General features: G+C 37.5%; 1 protein-coding gene across 1 annotated transcript in view; it reads left to right on the top strand.

The window, feature by feature from the left end:
- LOC145984960 (sorbitol dehydrogenase-like) overlaps positions 1 to 15,496 on the top strand; it is a 61,767-nt gene extending 46,271 nt beyond the window's left edge. Inside the window, exons 4-8 of the mRNA XM_083118403.1 lie at positions 1,720 to 1,879; positions 2,934 to 3,118; positions 7,244 to 7,419; positions 13,957 to 14,078; positions 15,270 to 15,496. Coding sequence (XP_082974529.1) covers positions 1,720 to 1,879; positions 2,934 to 3,118; positions 7,244 to 7,419; positions 13,957 to 14,078; positions 15,270 to 15,429 — 803 coding nt within the window. The 3' untranslated portion in view covers positions 15,430 to 15,496. The remainder of the gene's footprint in view (positions 1 to 1,719; positions 1,880 to 2,933; positions 3,119 to 7,243; positions 7,420 to 13,956; positions 14,079 to 15,269) is intronic.
- Positions 15,497 to 17,411: the final 1,915 nt, after the last annotated feature.

The following is a 17,411-nucleotide window of genomic DNA, read 5'->3' as shown; positions in this document are numbered from 1 at the left end:
CAGAAACTAGAATTTCTCTCCTTGTTAGATTTTGATAATTTTCAAAATTATTCTCTGAAATTTCCAATAAATGCTTACGAATCATTATTGAAATCATATGGACGATATTTTGATCCTCTAATTTTGAAAACAGAACTTACTGCTATTTATTCGTCGCAGGAGTTTTTGAAACCTTCAATGTTAGACCTCCATAAATATTTAATTTCAACAAACTTGTGCAATGCTCTTCCGGAAACAACAAAGCTTTCTGCCTTAATTTTAACCATACCTGCAACTAGTGCATCTGTTGAAAGAACATTCTCTGCCTTGAAGAGGATACACACCTACCTGCGCAGCACGCAGACCCAGGAGAGACTTACTAAGCTATCGCTGATGGCAATAGAGAGAACACTCTTGTAGGATTTAAAGAAGAGCCCTTACCTTCTATGATGCTGTGATTGACATCTTTGCCGAAAAAAATCGCCGCCTGGATTTGAACTACAAGTTGTAATGGAACAGTAGCATGTAAGAGGTATGATTATTTTAAAATTCATTTAGATAAGAACTATTTTCGTTCTATATTTTATCTAACTTTGCGTATTTTTTATTGTTAGGTTACTCATAGTGATAGGAATAAGACTGACGTAATTATTAGTTCTCCTCTCAATGTATTCGACACCTGGTGGAGGCACATAGTGGTTCGGATCCCACTTTAAACTGTAGGTCCAATCCCGATTAGCCTTAATGTGCATAAAGTTGACTTAAAACACCAAATCAACCAACCATTCCTCTCAATGTAGAAGAACACAGCCTAGCAATGAAAACACCACGCTCATGGACGTTTCCATAACTTTTAATCTGGTGTAGTGTCACTTTGTTTTTAAGGGGTGTAAGGTTAAATTTAGTGCAAAAATTAGGCTTTTATGAACAATTCTAGGGAACTGAAGAAATTGGAAAGGGGGTGGGGTCAATATGCCAGCCCCAAAATAAGCACAACGGGAAATAGCCTTCATCATGCTAGGCTTACACTGTTGGAAAGCTCACGCTCCGCCACTGCTCTGGAGTGAAATCCATTCCTCTCTATGCTGACACCATTTGAACACTGGTGAACTCATGTGGGTTTCCTGTGACTTCCTGATGTAGGTTGTTCATCTCCTTTTATAGTGGTCTGATGGAGTTGGGAAATAATGAGGATTTGTTCAGGTCAAGGCCTATAACAACATAACTCCCCATTTCATTATGATTGATATTAATGATACTAACACACAATTATATTTGTACATTTTGGCTGGAAACAGTGGTGGAAATGTTGAATGTTTAAATTATAAAGAAGCCTGTAGTTCGCAATTTTTCCAAGGGCATGCAGTTGTTATGCTTCAGTAGTAATGATAAGGTAAATAACAAACCTATGAATTTATGTCTATATTATTAATTACCCACATGCTCAACAAAACCAGAAATTGTAGGTTTGACTTCTGGGTAAATCATGGATATTTCCCTATATATTTAATCTTTCATTCTTATTACCTTAATTAACTTGGAGAAGCAGCGAAGCCACACAAAGTTATGAAATAGAAAATACAATCAAATGTAAAATAAAATTGGAAACTGGGATTCAAATGACACTGTTTTTTTACCATGGACATTAAAGTTACAATAGCTTAAAATTTCTGTTTCACTTTCTGATCACTCCATACTTTCCCGCGTCTTCCTTTGTTAAATAATTTCCCTCTTAAACAGGTGACAGAGTTGCGATAGAACCAGGTGTGCCATGCCGCTATTGCAAATTTTGTAAAGGTGGTCTATATAATCTCTGCCAAGATGTAATATTTTGTGCTACCCCACCTGTGGATGGAAATCTCTGCCGTTACTACACACATGCTGCCGACTTTTGCTTCAAGTAAGTTTCAGTTCAATTTTTTGTATTCTATTATGTTATTACATGAGAAACTCCTATTATGTGGATTTTGTTTCCTGGAATAGTGATCAGTTTAATGTAAGGCTACTTGAGCATGTAATTCATAATTTAATTGTCCTACACTTGTTTATTTACTATAGAAATATAAGGTAGGAGGCATAACTTGGTTGCTGTTTCACAACAGCTGCACACAAGTGTCTGTGAAAAAAAAGTATGTTAGTGAACCGGCCGCCACTATTAGCAAAGCTTGTTGCGCAATCATTGAGAGGGTCAGTGGCATCTGCATACTATAATTTTTTTTCCTGCTGGAAAAAATCTTTTTTTCCTTTCTTACTTTCTGTTGCCATCAAGCACCTCCGTGGAAATTGTCATAATTCATTTCAATTTACAAAAAAGCAAAAACTTTCTTATTTTTATTGTTAGTAACAGAATAATAAAAGTAAAAACTATGTTAAATAATGAAAAGAAAAGAGTTTAAAATGTGAGAATCACATTCTGTTATTTAATCCAAAGAATAACTGTTCCAAAATTCAAAATTTAGAGTTCTATGTGAAAGGTAAAACAACATAAACGTTTTGACTAAAATTCATCCCAAACTTAAAACCTTTTTTCTTGAATGAAGTATGTAAAAGTTAATAACAAAATAAAATACCTATGTTTTTAATACGTTAACTGTATGAAATGTAAAAAGATAATGAAAAACAGTTGTGCTGGATATTCACTCATCTCGTGGATCTAGCAGAAAAGTCTCAGTGAGAATATAATAATAAATAATTATGAATAAATGCGTTTCTTTTTATTAGTCTATAATAGTTGTTATTGTATAATGATAATCATAACCATGATAATAATAATTGTTATTTCTATTATTCAAGTTTTCAAAGGTCTAACCCCCCTCTCAAAAATGTGTGGTGATGCCCATGGCTGACACAAGTGCACTGGCAACGGCATTCAAGTTATGTAATAATTTTCATAAGTCTATAACATTGAAAGTACAGAATAATTGTTCATTCTGAAAATAATTTTAAATTTCCAGACTTCCTGACAGTGTCTCGATGGAAGAAGGAGCTCTGTTGGAACCCTTGTCGGTTGGTGTTCATGCTTGCCGAAGAGCTGGTATTACATTAGGTTCTGTTGTTCTCGTCACTGGAGCTGGACCCATTGGACTTGTGAGTTTGCTTTCCGCAAAGGCAATGGGAGCTAGCACTGTCATCATTACAGGTTGGTATTCAAGTATATTTATGTCAAAGATGTTTCAATGTTAATATTCAGAGATGGTGTCAACTAAATAGATTATATACAGTGGAACCTCGATTTTATGTTCCTGAATTTTATATTTTCTCACATTATACATTCAAGCTTGATGGTCCCAACATAGCAAAATGTTATAAAATTCCCCCGTTATTACATTTTCCTGCATTTTAACTTGGGGGAGGGGAGGCAAAATCGAACTTGGGGCTTAACTTTCGGGGGCAGAATGAAACTTGGCACTTTGGGAGGCAGAATCAACAAGTTTTCCATCCCATAAACAGTAGAGAACTATTTTGCTAAATAACTTATATTTGCGCAGTCATAAAAATACTCTTCAATAATTTGCTCCTCAGGTCCCAGGAGGTTAACAAAAGTATCCATAATTTTTAAATTAAGTAAGCTGAAAATTTTTGGGAGGCAAGTGCTCTCCCCCTCCTTGTCCCCACCAAATTACGCCTAAGCCACAAACAACATACTGCAAACAATACTGATCAGATATTTTACAACCCTGCTGTTATAAATTTTTCCTGACCAGTTCGGGAATTTGTGACATGTTACAATTACCCATGCTTGACAAAATTGTATATACATACAAAGCAAACAGCTGAAGGAGGTTGCAAGGAAAGACCTGCCCCTGGGCACAAAACAATGAATGAATGAACACTCTAACTATGGCAATACAAGTAATACAATATAGTCTACAGTAGATTATCCATAATTTGGTTTATTTGCAGCTGGAGTGGTGCCATTGAATTTGAATAAATGCATTTTCAGTGTACTTAATTAGGTATTTTAGGGTTCTCACATGCCCAAATTGCTACCACTTTCAACTTTGGTGGAACAGGTTCCCTGTGGGACAGAGGCGCAACCATGAATTTTTGTCTGGGTGTGTGTGGGGGGGGGGGGGGGCAAGTACCAGGATGAACGTACCAATAATAATAATAATAATGATGATGATCATTGTTATTATTATTACATTATTATTATTAGTAGTAGTAGCAGTAGTGGTGTCAAAGACGTTATTATCCTTGTAAATTACACAAAAGAGGTGTAGAAGTCTGTGCTAAAGCATTTGTGTTCGAACAAACGAATCGAATTATTTGTTCCATACGTTCAATTTCACATTAATATTGAAAGACAGAAAATGCTTGATAAATGCATTCCGAATGTAATTATTTGTTTTACATTAACGTGTATAATATTCATGTACGTTATGTTTCACACATATGCAACATACAGCGACATAAAATAAAAAAATACATATGACACGTGCCAACACTAAATTGTGTACTTATTCAAAGTTTCTTTAATATGTACATATATACACAAGATATATTATTTAAATACATTACACAATCAATTCATCCACTTCATAATAAACCAACAGCAAAAATTATATAAATTGTCTCTGAAATGTGCATGCTCCCTTTCCTGAAAAAAATTGTTTATGCATTTAATACAAAACCAATTAAGAGATGTTTTACTTCTCTCTCTGGTAATTTACAATAAAGTATAGAAAAAAAACATATACATTGTGAGCGAAGCGAGCAAGAAAATTTTTAGATCCAATTTTTTTTTTTGCAGACTGAAATCAATATTGATTTAATAGGGTGCAAATAATTCAATGGGGCACCATGGCATTCTCTCTTTTCCAACTTTTCTCATTTACATCGTTCGGCGCCCAGGGCCGACTTCCGCTGCACCCTAGCTATGGCTATGAACTTGATAAGACTAAGAAAATCAGGTATTGCGAGCAAGAAATTTTTCCAAAATTTATTTTTATTATACATAACATTTGAAATTTGGGGCGGTAATTGCCCCCTTCAGGTACCCTTGGCCGTCAATGTTTGCCTTCCCTTGCCCCCTAGAACTCATTTCTGTCCAAGGTTGGAAGAGGGGAGGGACAATGCCCCCCCCCCCCCCTCCACCTGTGGTTGCACCACTGCTGTGGGAATCTCCAAGATTTTGGTGTTGAGGAGAATTGGAAGCTACTTGAAAAAAAAACAAAAAACAGCAGGCTCTGGTCTCGAAGGCCAGTAAAGAGCAACCAGAACCTGATGCATTAACCATGCATCAACCAATGAAAAAGATGCTTGCCAGGCCTCACTCTCACAGAACTGTTGGGCCATGGAGTTTACACCATCTCTCACTCTCAACTAGTTTACTTTCCATGACAAAAATATTGAGCCCTCTGTTTACGTGCTTGTAAAATTGTACTCCGTGGGAGGAAAAAAGCCAAATATACCTCATTGGAAAGCTACAAATGTCTGCTTTTAGAAAAAAGCAAGACAAATTGATTTTAACTCTGTCTGTTTTCTATTCAAACAAAAATGTTCGTAAAAGTGTAGTTTTTCGTGTGCGTTTTATGTAAGTCGAATTCAATCGTGTGTAGCTTCTTAAAAACCAGTCGTAAAAATATGAAATTTCTTGTAATTGAAGCTTGTTTATGTGTAAATATCTCGGCCATATATAATGTTGCTTTCATTTGTGGAACAGCCAATATTAATGTTTAATAACAGTGTTGCAATCTCGGTACTGGTCAGCCCAATGGCGATGAAATTTTTTATGGCTTATCTTTATATTCTGCAAATTGAAAACGACAGACAGAATTGTTTCTCTTGGCAACCGGCTCGCGCGTTTTTCGTCTCTTTGCTACGACGAAGTGCATTTTGTTGCCACACGCCGCTGGCAGCCCTTTAAATTTTGCGTTCAGCCAGCAGCTTTGACACGGAAAGTAAGCCGAAAGTTTTGGTTACAAAGCGAATTGTTGTGCACAGAGAAGCATTGTTCAGATGCTGTAATTGACGAATGCAGATTTTCTTTTATCACTCTTGTGTTCCTACCATATAGCTAGAACTCGCACACATACATAACATCCCTTACATGCATTTTTTCTTGCTGTTTTCCTTTGTTATGTAGTTGCTGTTGCTGTACATCGCAGGCACGTTATTTTTTTATACAGAGGAGACTGCGAAGCCAGCAGTCACGGGTTCGAATATTTGGTAAGATATTTCATTGCCTTCATCAAATCAAGCTCATCGTTGCACTTACTCTTTTTATATGAACAACGTAAAATGATATGGAGAAAATGACGTTTGTATAAATATTGGATAAAAGCTAGAAAATATAACAATAACTAAAGTATACGAAGAAAATGTATTTCATTCATAATGTGATAAATTGTTTATTCATTATTTTACACTGCCACAATGTTTTGGATCGGACCAACGGAACGCACTTCCAGTATTCCCGCAGCATAGACCGTGTAGCTGCAGTGAAGGGGCAACACTGTGCAAGTTACCTGCAGCCCGCGGAGTCTGAGATTGGCCGTATCTCGCCATACGTCATCCGTGTGTTTACCATATTAGTAGTGGTCAATAATATTTTATATCTGTGGTCATACTTGAGGTATACACACATGTTAAACTTCTGGATTTGGATCAAGTGTGTCATATAAACGGCTTTTTACAATTTAATTGAATTTGCAATTATGCATTTCAAGATTGCACGTTTGCCTAAAATTTCAATTTTTCAAACATCTAGTGAAGATCTGCATTTGACTTCTTCCACAGAGATGCAAAAACAATCTGTCCTCACATACAAAAAATCTCAATATTATATCAAATTGTTGATTATGAACTCTATGATGTTAAGTTTCCCGTTCTTGCAAACTGGAAGAAAAAACTATACTTTTTAGTGAATTTCTCATTATAATACGAAAATGCAACGAAGAATAATTTTTAGATGACGCTTATTAAAAAATAGATACTTGAAGCTTTCCAATGAGGTATATTTGACTTTTTTCCACCCACGGAGTACAATTTTACAAGCATGCAAGCAGAGGGCTCAATATTTTTGTCACAGATATTAGTTTAATTAAGTAATTCGGGGTCCATACAGACCCCAGAAGTCTCCTGAATTAGTTTATTATTGCACAATGTTTTGTAATTTTGATATCATTTTGAAAATGAAGACCTGTGTGGTAGGTAACCTTGGCAGTTAAGGTTGCTGTCGGGCCGTGTAGCTTATATAGACGCATGGCACTTTTGAATATTATTAATTTGCACTTATTGAATTGATCAATTATTTTTCCAGATATTGTTCCCCATCGTCTAGAAGTTGCCAAGTCTCTTGGAGCAGACCACACCGTGCTTATGGGAAAGAGCTCAGTGGAAGACGTAGCGGCACAGATCAAGGATATACTAGGAAGACAACCAGATAAAACAATTGAATGCAGCGGAGCAGAGCCCTGCATACAATTGGCCATACATGTAAATATACATCTGCACTTTCATGTAGAATTAATTACAATTTTTATAGCAGATTTCCAAAAATTCTCAACTTTGATTTGCAACATAAGGTAGCATTGCCTTTCTAAAATACAGTGAGTTCAAAAACATTCAGTAATAATTATTTGTATGCATAAGGCACCTGGATATGAAAGGAAGCTGCATTTTTACATTGACCAACCGAGGGGTGGGGGGGGGGGGGGGTTGCACAGTATTTCTCTGCAGTAAATGCCAAGGTCATTGTCTATTCAGTGTAAAAGCTCACTGCAGTACCATAGACCTTACAACTACAAAATACAATTTATGCTATCCCATATGATGAGAATTTTGAAATTTCATTAATTTGTATTCTTTCTGTAATTAAATAAAACAAATTGACATTACATTGCTGCAACATGTTACAGTGGCGTCTCGTGGCCTCAAATTTGGCCGGGGCTTATTTTTTTAAAGAATTTAAAATATAATGACAATTCACATGAATTACCAAAAAAGGTATTTCTTCTAGACTACAAAACTGGACTTACTTTTTTGAAAGAATTTAAAATGTAATGACAAATTACATGAATTACAAAAAAACGGGTATTTATCTTCTTCTAAACTACAAAACTGGACTTATTTTTTTAAAGAATTTAAAATATAATGACAATTCACATGATTACAAAAGAAACAGGTATTGTTGTGAAACATACCTTTCTACGAACATTGACTCCTGGTTCTTCAGCTCAGCAAATTTTGTTATTACTTTTTCGTTGAAGCCCTCTTTGTTTAAAATGTATTCTATCTCTATTGTAAGCAAGTGCCAAGGCATTTGGTCTGTCTTGTCCCATTGTATTTCTTAAGCAGGTTTTAATACGCTTCAATGTGCTGAAGCATCGTTCAGATTCAGCTGTTGCCACTGGAGTTATTAAAACTATGTTTGTCATTTTTACTGTTTCTGAAAAGGTACCCTCTAAATAATGTTAAATAAAAAATGAATGCAATCTACTGATAGAGTTTATGTTTTTCAACTCTTCACTACAATAAAGAACACGAAGTTCCCTCTTTAGTTTTCCCTCTTCTACGAAGGGATAATAAATCTGGGAAGATGCCTCTGTTTAAAGATTGTTCTCTTTCATTATGTCCTCGTAGAGCAAGTTCATGTCGACCACAGAATTTTAAGCAATCGATAATTCTATTTAATATATGCCTATTTTTCCGGACAAATGCATTGTGTCTTGTATGACAGCCTATGTCCTTCATCAATTTGTGTTCGAACATCAACCCTGCCAAACTCACTCAAACATAGCGAATGAAAGCCACCAAAACACTACAGAACAACACGCGAGATCGAACGCGACGCAACGGAGCTAGCCCAGAATCAGCACTCAAATCAATTTCACTCTTCCCTCCTTTCTCTGCTAGCATGTGACCTTCACTGTAGCGTAGGTGGGAAGTAAGCCACGCCTTTCTTTGTGACGTGCCCCGGAAAACGATAATTGACATCAATGCCACTAGGTCGCCTTTTAAAAGACTGTGTGATAGTTACGCGTTATGGTGATTGATAATTACGTGAATACGTCCGTTTTTCTTTAGGGGCTAAGCCCCGGAAGCCCCAAGGGATGAGATGCCACTGGCATGTTATTGTATCTTATTTTCTTGTTGATACTGCTTTTTTTGTGAATTGTCAGTTTACATAGTGTTAATAACTTTTATAATACTGCTAATAACACTAAAAGTGATAAACCTGGATGAAAATACTTCGGAGACTGCTCGTAAATTGAGCAATACGAAAAAAAAACAGTTTTCATTTTTTTAATTTCCCTCCGTGTTTGAAACTAAATGTAAGACCTCAATTGTCACATTTAAGGGTAAGCACTGATTGTTGTGAGAAAGAGAAACAAGAACATGAGACTTTCGCACAGGGCTTACTCGATAATTCAAACTCTCAAGTCATGTTAAGTCATGCTTCTGCATTGGTTTTGAAAATATAAAGCAAGAGTTCATATCACTTAATATGTACTTTTCCTCTTAAAAATAAAAGTGTTGCACTTGCATGCTTTACAATGCCAGACCCGTAGACAGAATTTTATTTTCGGGTGGTCTCATCCCTTATCAGCAGCTGCCATCTAAAGGTGAAAAAGTTGGGTATATAACAACTTATTATACAAGATGTGTAATCCTGCTAAAGAAGTAAAATTAATTACCACTATACGTTATCGAAATTAAATAGCCCCACGACCACTCCCTCTGGCCACCTGCTTGTGCTTGAAATAGCAGACACTTGGAAGAAATTTAATCTTGATGACGTCAGAGGAACTTTGTTGTGGTTGTAGACATGGAGGCTGAAAAACAAGGCCTCGGAGGAAACTAGAGGTTGTCAGATCTTGGATTCACACAATTCTGCAATGACCTGGGGCACCTGATACCCAGTGGCATAGCATAAGCATTTCGGATGGGAACGCCAAGTCTGAAGGAAGGGTAGGCCTTTTATTTTGCTTAAGAGTTTACTTATGGGATTAGCCGACATATGTATTGTCTATTTAAAATCACAATCTCATTGTGTTTATTACATGAAGTCAGCCGGGTTCCAATAAAACATGATCCATGCTTGTTTTATCTAGAATATAAGATGCCTCAGTGTGCAACAAATGCTTGGACCACTAGTGTTTTATACCATTTTTAATTAGATTGCTCAAGTCAGAAACACCGTACACCATTCGGAGTATTTTGCTCCGCACGTATAACACATGTGTAGCAAAACAGTATTTTATAATCAAGGAAACCTTTCGGCATGACACAAGTAATTAAAAAAAAACTACCTGAATCACAAGCGCCTCTAGAACAACAGTAGACTTCATTGTTGTGGATGATACAACTATTAATTGATTTGGTTTATTTTACTTCGCTTTCTACCACTTTTGGCTAATCGCAAATATGAATATGAGTGATGATATTGATGAAGTCACACTCACAAAGAACAAACATGCGTAGGCCGGAATTCAAACCGGAAACCTCTGGCATCTTAGCACGCTGTGCAAAACACTCTGTACAATCGTACACTCTACTGATGTAACAGTGCCTATTAGTAATTCAGAGTTTCAGACCACTGTTTATTGCTTCTTGAGAATGCTGATAAACATTTTAAAATAATTTTGTCAAGAGATTATACGATGTTAAGAGTTTTGAAACGAATGCTAAACATTTCCACTGGCACAATATTAGGCAGTAAGATACTAATGAAAAAATATTTTTTTAAATAAATAGTTTTGCGGGTTAGGTGGTAGAGCAGCCACAGGCTGAACTTCTACCACGAGGACTTTATCAACTTGTTTCACAAAAACTGTTTTGTTCTTTTAGTTTTTAATGCACTTCACTTTTCTTGCGATAAATTACACAATGCAGTGGTCATTAAAGATACGTCAGTGAATATTGCGTATTGTAGCATCATACAGCACGAGCAGAGGCACGAGGTTTGTCTATGGGCACAAGCGCGAAAAACCAGGTAGGAATTCTACTTCTGTCGTCTGCATCGGAAGTACAGCGCCTTGAATCGGAAGGCAGGAAAGGTCACATGGCCCCTAGAACCAATCAGGTGCTGTAGAGATCCAAGCGACAAGCTTTCCTTCCTCCTCTCTGCCTTCAGGAAGGCATGGTCCTGTACGCCAAACCTAGCCTGCGTCCGGCAAGCAGAGACATTAGAGAAATGCTACAACGAGAGCTGTTAGTGGAGCATTGTAGACGGATCGAGAAATTAGCTTTTATAATGCCATAATGCTCAAACATGTATATAACACTAGTCAACAAATTTAAACTTTTTTTCTGCAACACGGGAAAAAAAGGGTCAGTTTAACTAAATCGAACCTCCTGAACACGAAAATGATAGTAAAAATGTCGTAACACGTAACGTTTTTGTGTTACGCTGGTAAAGAGGATTGTAGGGAAGGCCAGTTTTTCAGTGTAGTGCGATTCTGTAGCCCTACTGTCCCACAAGCAAAGGAAACAACAATACTTTGTAAACCCACCTTGGAGTACATTAATATGGCAATGACCTTTAAATCGCCACAAATCTGCTAGCAGTACTTATTATATTGAATCATATTTAACAAGACAGACATACTGTCATGTTTCCTTCATCTCAACAGAATGTGCTACTGGTATGGATGGTTTTTGGTTGCCATTGAGTAACAATACTGCTTTCAGGCTACTTTTGGACGAGTCTATAAACAGTCTCCATTCCTCAGGAATGTGCTCCAACCCAAGCTTATCCATTAAACCGTCTATATTTGTACATACACAGAGGAAATATTTCATTTCAAAGTAGCCTGAAAACTGTTCATGTCTCTTTCTGAAATGGGTAATTCTAGTTCCGGAAGCCAGCAGATTCCACTGTTGAAGTCGAGATCCAAGCACCTCAGCCTGCTGCTTAGTTAGATACATATCTCTAACCAAGTCAGTCAGTCTGGACTGATCGACAAGGAGTGGTTCCATCTCTGGTTGTGGAAAATAGAGCTTGGATCATTGGAAGTGGACGGGATGGGTGGCTCTTCTTCTTCTGCAAAAGATTCCTCTAAATGTGAGGGTGGGCTAGGGATTGGTATGGGTCTCATAGCAGAAGGAATATTGGGGTACACAATGTCCCGCTATGCTTGTTAGGCAGAAGTAACAGTCTTCAGCATGGCTAATTGGTTCACGCCAAACCATTGGCACCGCAAATGCCATAGCACGGGTTTTGTCTCCACGAAACCACCTCACAAGAGTTGAATAACAAGTCACACAGCACACATGGGGAGCCCACACTTTGTCTTGGTCACCAGCATTGCACCCGAAGTAGCTATAATACGCTTGTTTCAACGTTTCTGTCAACATTCGGCGTTGACTTTTTAAAGTGTACTGCCCGCACACATAGCAGAAATTGTTTGGTAAATTTACACAACCATGTCGGTTTTTCTTCATTGCAGTATCACCCAAGTAACTTCAACACAAATTCTCTACCTCAAAGCACGTAATACTGAACTCATTAAATTACACTCCCTTCAGTCTGTAGAGCATTCTCCCTTATCTTATCTTATCAGTAACTCATTCTGGGGGAGGGAGAAGCAGCCTTTTTGAACGTCAACAATGGAAACATAGCCAGAAAAAAGAAACAAATCTTTTTATAAGTGTGTTTGTTTATACATTGTTGCAAAATTTATTTTCATTGTTGCCCAAAATCATATAAATTGGAATCCAAATGTAAATAACATATCCACGTTATGCCGGATATGACGTCACGTGTATCTCTGAAATGTTACGTGATACAAAAATTTCAGTTCCAGATCTGAAATCAGCACATCCGAATTAGTTAAGAACACATGTTACCTTTGATGTTGCAAAATGGTTGTTGACTAGTGTAATTAGTCACGTTTTACTTTATATTTACAGCATTTATGCATTTTTAAAATTTTAAATCAGGGAACGCTGGGCGTATGGGCATACTAGGATGCTACGCTACTGCTTATACCATTGCCACAATGGGAAAACGTAGCAGGATGGTTGGGCATGGGAGGTAGAAATGGGCTCTCATTTCGATGCACTAAACTTGGTGAATCTCTTGCGTATTTCTACCTGTTTCAAGGTGTCACTTGAGTAATTTTGCACAAATATGTGAATATTCTGACTAATTTTTTCACTTCTCTAAAATATTTAAAATCAAATATTTGTATACTTTTGCTTTGTCATCGCCGCATCTCCTGATAACCGATTGCCATGCTTTGCCTCTGATGTAGCCACAATCATAGTAGAACTATAATAATTATTATTATAATAAAAGCAAAAGTGCTCCCCTGTGCATAGCACCACGCCATGAAGGCGTATAGGGGGTGTGGGGGTAACGACCCACACTTTCTTGATCCGGTCGTGAGTGGGGGTGATGTGATCAGCATCACGCCCCTGGCCGCCTTTACCCCCCAGGGTTTCCCCAGGTACCCGTTATTCGACGCTGGGTGGGTGCCGGGGCCGCTTCCAACATTAGAAAAGGTCCGGGATTTGAACCGGCCGGGGATTGAACCCGGGACCTTTAGCATGGTAGTCAGACGTGTTACCGACAGCCACCGTGGCCACTATTATTATAAAAGCACTATGTTTTTTGCAGGCAGTGTTCTGAACTAACTCACAAACTAACTAACAGCTGGTTCTAGGTCCCAACACTTGGAAGGGTTTACTGGAAGGTACTGAGAAGGGTGGCCTCACGCACTCATTGGAAGTGATCAAAAAATATATTTCAAGATCTGCTGAGTAATTTTTACCCACACACACTTCCTTACAGATTAAGCATCCCCCACCTAGCAATTTCCACTTCAAGCACTGCATAACAAATCTGTTCAAATTGTTTTGTGCTGTAGATTCCAGTGTTCATTTGGATAAGGGATAACGATTAATAATAAATTCAGAGGGCTTTCTGACCATACAGTTGATAATTGACAGACCACAGTGTAAATATATGTTGATAACCTTCATTTATCTTGTTCTTTTACTTTTTTGTTTATTGTTTAATGCTTGTAGGGCACTGAACCAGGTGGTGTGATTGTTCTTGTTGGGCTTGGACCAGACAAAGTCAACGTGCCTCTTGTTAGTGCAGCAATAAGGGAGATAGACATCAGAGGAGTGTTCAGATATTGCAATGAGTGAGTATCATGTTTTTTATATGTCAACCTTTGTTTCTTTGTATTTACAAATGACAGTTTCTTAGGGATGATAAGAATATTTCTTTAGAATACGAAAGGTATCATGTGTAATTCATAATCAAATATCAAGTCACATTGCAACACACTTTAGAACAAAGTAACAACGTTAAATTATGCTTTCCTACTCAGAAGGCAAATTATGAAGAAAAAAAAATCTCATCAAAATCGGGCGATTTTGCAACACTGAATATCACTAGTTGTTGCATCAGATATGACACTGCAGAAGTGCATTACAAATATAATATATGTGTTCGTGCAGTCTTTTAGGTAGCTTACACATCACATTGCAAAGCATGGCTGCAGGAATTTGAGGCACCTCTTCCAGAATCCGATCTTTAGAATCCATCTCCTCAGAAGTTTTTAATCCATGTTTTATGACATGGGCAGAAAGCACCTGATCATGACCTGGAATATTAAGATGTTTCCGAAAAGCACTCTGCGTTGGATATATACCTATTATTGTTTTCGTAATATGGTTTTACAGAAAATGCATGCTGTGCCCGTTCCACAACTCCATCATAACTGAATGGTAAAGCAGGAGCTTCAAGATAGTCGTAGTCACGTATTACATCTGATCCAACAACTAGATTTACCGAGCGTTGCATAATCTCCTGATTCGTTGTCGCTTCCTGTATATATTCTGCATTTTCTTATGTTCAGAACTGTGGTGGTTTAGTCGGTAGGGTGTCTGACTGCCATGCGGGAGACCCAGATTAGAGTCTTAGGTGGGATTTTTTCCAGCAATGTCCCTGCATGGACTGGCTCTGGGGTTTTCTAGCCTCTAATACACAGGTACCTGGGGAAGGGGTAATCCATAAATGGGGGATTGTAAATATGTGGGAGCTGAAATTTTGTGGGATTTTTTTTTCTTTCTCCTAATTACTGCACTACGTGTTAACCTTGTGAGCATGCTATTGTAGTGCTGTTTATACGAGCAAAACGAGATATCATTTATAGCTCTATTGTCATAGTTTCTAAGGTACACAATTTAATTCAAAGCAGTGTGAATTTCAACTTTTGCTCTCAAATGCTTGAGATTTCAGGCAAAACTAGTAAAGAAGGTTGGTAGACTAAAGGATAACGTATGTTAATGGTATGTACTCTGTTGCATGTTTTATTTGTATTTTCCAGTTACCCACTGGCTTTAGCCATGGTGACCTCTGGAAAGGTGAATGTGAAAGGGCTGGTCACCCATCATTTTACACTGGAAGAAACAGCAAAGGCTTTTGAAACAGCAAGAACTGGAACTGGAGGTGCGATAAAGGTTATCATCAACTGTGTCAAGAAGTAACATGCCAAACTTGAGAAAATTCACCTGTAAACAAAAAATTTCAATAAATAATGGAAATTTTCTCTTACTTTTTTTTTTTGTTTATTTCCAATTACGTATACACTTTGGTAAACATTTTCCATAAGTTTCCAGACCACTCTGTAATCTTGTAATTTAGTAACCCATGTCAGATAATTAGTGCCCAAACATTTTTGTATGCAGAGCCAGTGTGTGTCAAATCTCCTGCATATGGCCTTCAACGGCTGAACATCAGGAGCGAATCATGGACGTGCGGCGTTGCCTAGTTCGCTCAACCACGCTGTCTCTTTTCCATGTGAGATTCGACATGGCACCGCTGCAGTGGGCTACTATTGGCTATTGCCATATGCAGGAGATTTGATGCGCACTCTAGGTTGCATTTTAATTACTTGTATACTGAAGATGCCACCTAATAGTATAATAATGGGTTTTATAAGTACTAAGGTGAGTATAAAAAAAACCCAAAAAAACACCACCACCTACAGCACGGCAGATGCAGCCAAGTTTCAGCAGTAGTAGGTTTAGTTATTTCACGAGAGTGGTAATGTTCAGTACTAAAAAGTAGTGTTAAAACAGCACTTTGCAGGAAGATGGTGATCAAATCCAAAGCCTACAAATATCAACCACACCACTTTCTACAAGAAATAGAAAAACTAAATATGCTGACCAAGGCAGTAATTTATTTTATTAAAAACATAAACTAAACGTAACGTTTCAACCTTCTAGCAAGGTCTTCTTCAGACTCTGTATCAAGTACAAAAGTAACAAGATACAAAAACAGGGCCTTATATATACACAAACATTACTCCCTCCAGACTATTTAGAAAGTTGTTAGGAACTTTCTAGAAGGTGACTTTCACTTTCACCAACTTTACTTTCACCTCAAAGGCTAAACTCAATTACTTCCATATAGAATGTGGTTGGACTTTTAATCTCATGATCTTTTCCCTTCATTTTTCTTCCTTCTCCTCTCCTCTTTCTCTCTTGTCCTTTCCACTTTTTCTAACATCTTCTTCCATTCTTTGTTTAACTTCAGTCCCCCATTCCAGTTCATTATGTCTTCTTCACCTTTCTTCTCTATTTCCTTGGCTTCCTTCCATTTTCTCACTAGCATTCTCTTCTCCCTTCCTATCTGCTTAGCCTCATCCCACTCTATGTCATGTCCTGTTTCTCTCGTGTGTTTAAATATTGCATTTCTCTCTCTCTTAAGTCGTACATCATCCCTATGTTGTTTCAACCTGTCTTTCAGCCTTTTCTTCGTTTCTCCTATGTACACACTCTGACATTCTTTACATTTCACTTCGTAGATAATCCCTTCCTCTTCCTCTTCTGTTTTCCTTATTCTTGTTAGCATTCCTCGCTATTCCTAAGATGCTTCTCCCTCCCTTCCTGTAAGTTTTAATTCCCGCTTTCCTAAGCACTTTGCATATCTTTTCTGTGGTCTTCCCCATACTCCTTATTCCAAACCTTCTCTCTTTTTCTTTCTCTTCCAATTCTTCCCTGCCCGTTTTCCTCCTTCTTCTGTTTATGTCCAGTCTATCCTGCTTCTCATAGCCATTCTTTTCCAGCTGTTTCCATAGGCTATTTATTTTGCCTTCTTTTTCACATTCTTTCATGCATATTTTCTTGATTCTGTCCTCCATATTCTTTATAAAATTTATTTTTGTCACCTCACTTACATCACTTCTTTTGTGGCAGAATACCCCTGCTGCACACTTCTTCTGATGCCAAGCGGTTTCAATTTCTTGTCCTCTATTCCTTTTCATCAATATATCTAGAAAGCTTAACCTGTTTTCTTCTTCTATTTCAAGTTCCAATAATATCCCTCTTTGTTCATCTTGAATTTCTTTGGCAAAAATGTCAAGCTGCCTCTTCGTTCCCTTCCATATGCCAAAGCAGTCGTCCACATATCTGCAAAACAGAATTATTTTGTCACCTCCCTTTTCTATCACTTTCTTTTCCCA

The sequence above is a fragment of the Lepisma saccharinum genome, chromosome 3, assembly GCF_977018435.1.
Source record: "Lepisma saccharinum chromosome 3, izLepSacc3.1, whole genome shotgun sequence".
Taxonomy (NCBI): Eukaryota; Metazoa; Arthropoda; class Insecta; order Zygentoma; family Lepismatidae; genus Lepisma; species Lepisma saccharinum.
The sequence above is the reverse complement of the archived record's forward strand: the minus strand, read 5'-3'. Positions and strand labels throughout refer to the sequence as shown.